General features: G+C 71.8%; 1 protein-coding gene across 1 annotated transcript in view; it reads right to left on the bottom strand.

Moving 5' to 3' along the window:
- Positions 1–365: 365 nt before the first annotated feature.
- The window catches only part of NCOA1 (nuclear receptor coactivator 1), a 114557-nt gene continuing 111260 nt past the window's right edge, over positions 366–3662 (bottom strand). Inside the window, exons 17-19 of the mRNA XM_085305680.1 lie at positions 3069–3468; positions 2335–2509; positions 366–690 (exon numbers count right to left, since the gene is read on the bottom strand). Of these exons, the coding sequence (XP_085161806.1) occupies positions 366–690; positions 2335–2509; positions 3069–3468 (900 nt within the window). The remainder of the gene's footprint in view (positions 691–2334; positions 2510–3068; positions 3469–3662) is intronic.

Genomic DNA, 3662 nt, shown 5'->3' on the forward strand with positions numbered 1-3662 from the left:
CTTCCTCCGAGCCCGGCTCGCGGGGCGCTCGCGGGTTTAGCACAGCCGAGGGGCTCAGCTAGCACCGGCAGCGCGAGGCAGAGGCCTTTGCTGCTACCTCACCCAAGGGCCAGAGGGGCGAAAGCGCGGCGGGGCCCGCTGAAAGCTGTCGCTACCCCGGAGCGAAGGGAGGAGCAAGGACCCCGGAGGCGCGGGAGCGCGTCTGCCGGCGCAGAGACGGCCGGCTGCGTGCCGAGGCCGGGGGGCAGCTGRAGCACAGCCCGAGCCTCAGCGCCGAATCCCCTCGGCAGCGGGAATCGGGCAATTCCCAGCGTGGCCGGGTCAGCCTGGGACACCCGTCGCTTGCTGAAATTCCAGCAACGACATCAGCCTAACGAGGCCGGAGAGACCCGCTGGACAAGCAAACCCCCAGGGGAGCAGGCTGAGCGTCGGGCGCCCGGCGCGGCGGCTGCCGGCGCTCCCGGGAGCGCTCGGAGCGCGGGGCGCCGGCGCGGCGCGGCACTGACCTGCTCCGAGCACATGGAGTTCATCCCGGGCATCTGCAGCGAGTTCATCTGCATCTGTGCCGTCATGGGATTCATGTTCTGGACGCTGGTGTTTCCCCCGGCCATGGACACGGTGATGCTCATGTTGTTGTACATGCCCTGCTGAGCCGGCGCCGCCTGGGTCTGCCCGGCTTGGCTGAACACGCTGTCAACCGAGAAGGAAACACGGGATCACGCGCGGCAAAGGCAGCACCCGGGCGTCCCCCGGGGCCCGTGGACGCCTGCCGTTCGGGCCGGGCTGGGACACGCGGCGCCCGTCCCCGGCTCTGCCCTCAGCCGCAGGGAGCGGGCGAGGCGGCGGCTCTGCGGGCAGCTGGTGCGACGCCCGCAGCAGCCGGCTCCCGGGATGGCGTGGCCCCCCCGGCCCCCCTCCCGCCCCGGGGCGAGCTCCGCGCCGCGCTGCCGCTTGGCTTGCGAGACGTGCCGTTCCCCTTGCACAAAAGCTCTTGAGGTTTACGAGGGAGAGGGCTCTCCCCCAAGAACTTCCTCCACCAGGCAGAAATCGGCCCCTTGGGGCGGACAAACTGTCCCTTGCTGCTGCCGCGTAGAGGACTCCAGTCTCTGAAGAAGAGCAACTCGCAAACCCTCCGGCTTGGGACCCTCTTCTGCCCCGTTCCCAGCCCCAAACGCAGCAAACTGCTGCCAAGCACGTCGCAGCCTGGACCCGTCACGTCGCCCGCTGCTACAGCCCGGTCTGTGCCGCTCGGACGCGGGAGAGCAGAGCCGGTGCGGCAGCGAGCCCTCGTGAGAAACGCAGCGCCGGCAGAGGCCGAGAAGGCCCTGCTCCGGCTCCCGGCCCAGCGGCGAGCTGCGCCGCCCGGCAGAGCTGCTCCGAGCGGTCTCCGCGATGCACCGCGCGCCYGGCCGCAGCTCAGCACCTTCCTCAGCCTCCCCGCCTGCTCGCTGCTTCGCGTGTAACGGCGAGACTGAGAGCGTGCCGCACCGAGAACGGGTTCAGACGCGGAGCCTGCTTGAAGCCCCGAGGTCTTTGTTTTAAAATACGGCTTGTTAAGCACAGCAATCCTGGAAGGGGAGAAGAGCTGCCCGTGAGCAGAACGAGGCGGAACCGGCACTGAGGCTCCACGAGCCCGAGGAAACCCTGGAAACGCGGGAGACGTCTGCCCCCCGCTCCGGCCGCAGCAAGACCCACCGGCGTGCCGAGCTGGGTTGGCGGCACGGCGCGGGAGCGCCAGCACAGCCGGGGGCGGGAGACGCCCGCGGGAACCCGGGCCGGACGCGGGGCCGGCCCTGCGTCAAGCTCCCCGCGTATCGCGCCCAGCACAGAAGCTCCTGCCGAACGCCGGCGGAGCCGGGCGAGCCGCGCTGCGCCGCCACGGCCGGGCCGAGCAGCCCGCAGGGGAGCGCTCGGGCTCTTTTCCTCCTCTTTCAGGCGTACGTGGGAGTTCGGCCCGTTTGCTCGCCCAGGTCRGGGCAGGGTAAATCCCTGCCGAGGAGGCACCCGCGCAGCGACGCGGGCCCGCAGAGCAGGGCGACCGCAGGCCGGGACCCGTCCGGCGCCGCATCTCCCAGGTCCGTTCACCTCCACGCCACCTAACCAAGCCGCCCGCCTAACCAAAAGCCAACGCTCTGCTCGGCGCCCTGCTCAGCACACATCTTCGCCGGGTCAAGCCAACGTGCCGTGGGCTTCTGGACGTCCCGGCACGGGACCAGGCTCGGAGACCRGCACGGGACCTCGCACGCCGCCCCGCTAACATCCTCCGAGGCGAGCAGCACCCTGGCGCCGCCGCTGCCTCCACGCGCACCTCGATCCGACGCTGCATCGTCTTACTTGTTATTCCCCATCGCTCCTTGCTGCCAGGTCTTCATGTCCGGCGACTGGTAGCCCGGCGTCGGCGCAGCCGGCTGCAGCATGGGGCTCTGAGACGGAGGGAGCTGCGGCGACATCAGCGGGCTGCTGGGGCTGAGCGACGGGGCGAAGGCGGGCTCGCTTTGCTGGCCCATGCCTGCGGGAGGACAGACCGCATCACCGGGCGGACCTCGCCTCCGAGGAGCCCGCGGGACCCTCCCGTCCCTCCTCCTCCTCCTCCTCCTCCCCACGCAGCCGCTGCCGTGGAGCCACAGGCGCCAGCCTCGGCTTTCTGCTTCTGGAAAAGGCCCATGGGGATGCGGAGACTGGAGACTAGCACCCCGTGCCAAAAAGCGCACCGGGCAAGTTGCGCGCCGCTGGCGAACAGCCCTGGGACGGCCAGGAGGCCACGGTGGTGGGCACCACCAGAGCCGGGCTCCCTCCGCCCTCGCGAGCCGCAGCGGTGCCACCACCTCTGCTCCCACCGCGGGACGGCTGCTTCGGTTCGAGTAAAACCACCTTCTGCTGGTGCTCCGGCAACCACGCCGCGGGATTTTTYGGCAGCCTCTTTGCTCGCGAAGATTTCCCCCGGCCGCAGCCCCCGCGCCGCGGCCGCGGCCACGTCGCGCCCGTCCCCTCCAGCTCGCAGGAGCCAAATCCGGCGCCGGCTCCACACACCCCACCCCCCCGGCCCCAGGGGCCCCGCCGGCACCCACCTGATCCCGAATACTGGAAGATGTTCTGCTGCATCTGCGGGGTCATGCCGGCGCCGAACTGCCCGCCGACGCCGCCCATCATGCCCCGGTTCACCATGCCGCCGCGGTTGGCCAGCGCCGCCTCGGGGCTGGCGGCCAGCTGCGAGAAGGGGCTGGTGGAGGCGGGCGGGTTGCCGGGGCTCGTACCGTAGCTGGGGGGGTAGGGGAACTGCTGCGGGGGCGCCTGGGCCAGGCGGGCCGCCCCCATCTGCACGGGCAGCCCGCCCGAGGGCGGCAGGCTGCTCCCGAAGCTCTGCTGCCGCATCAGGATGGCGCGCTGCTGCATGAGCTGCCTCTGCCGGTGCTGCTGGCTGTAGAGCTCCCGCTGGCGCTGCGCCAGCATCTGGGCGTTCAGCGGCGGCTGCGGGGAAGCAGACGGACGCCCCGGTGGCCGCGGCTGCCCTCGGCCGGGGGGCCACCCGCCCCGAAAGCGTCCCGCCCGAGGACGCGTCCCGCTCGGCCGGGACCCCCGCGAGGCACCCAGGCAAGGCTCCGCGCGGCAGGCGCGAGCTGCACGAGGCTCGCAGCAGCCGGGAGCGGCGCCACGGCGGCAAC

Source organism: Rhea americana, unplaced genomic scaffold, assembly GCF_003343005.1.
Source record: "Rhea americana isolate MKP2758 unplaced genomic scaffold, rheAme1 scaffold_225, whole genome shotgun sequence".
Lineage (NCBI taxonomy): Eukaryota > Metazoa > Chordata > Aves > Rheiformes > Rheidae > Rhea > Rhea americana.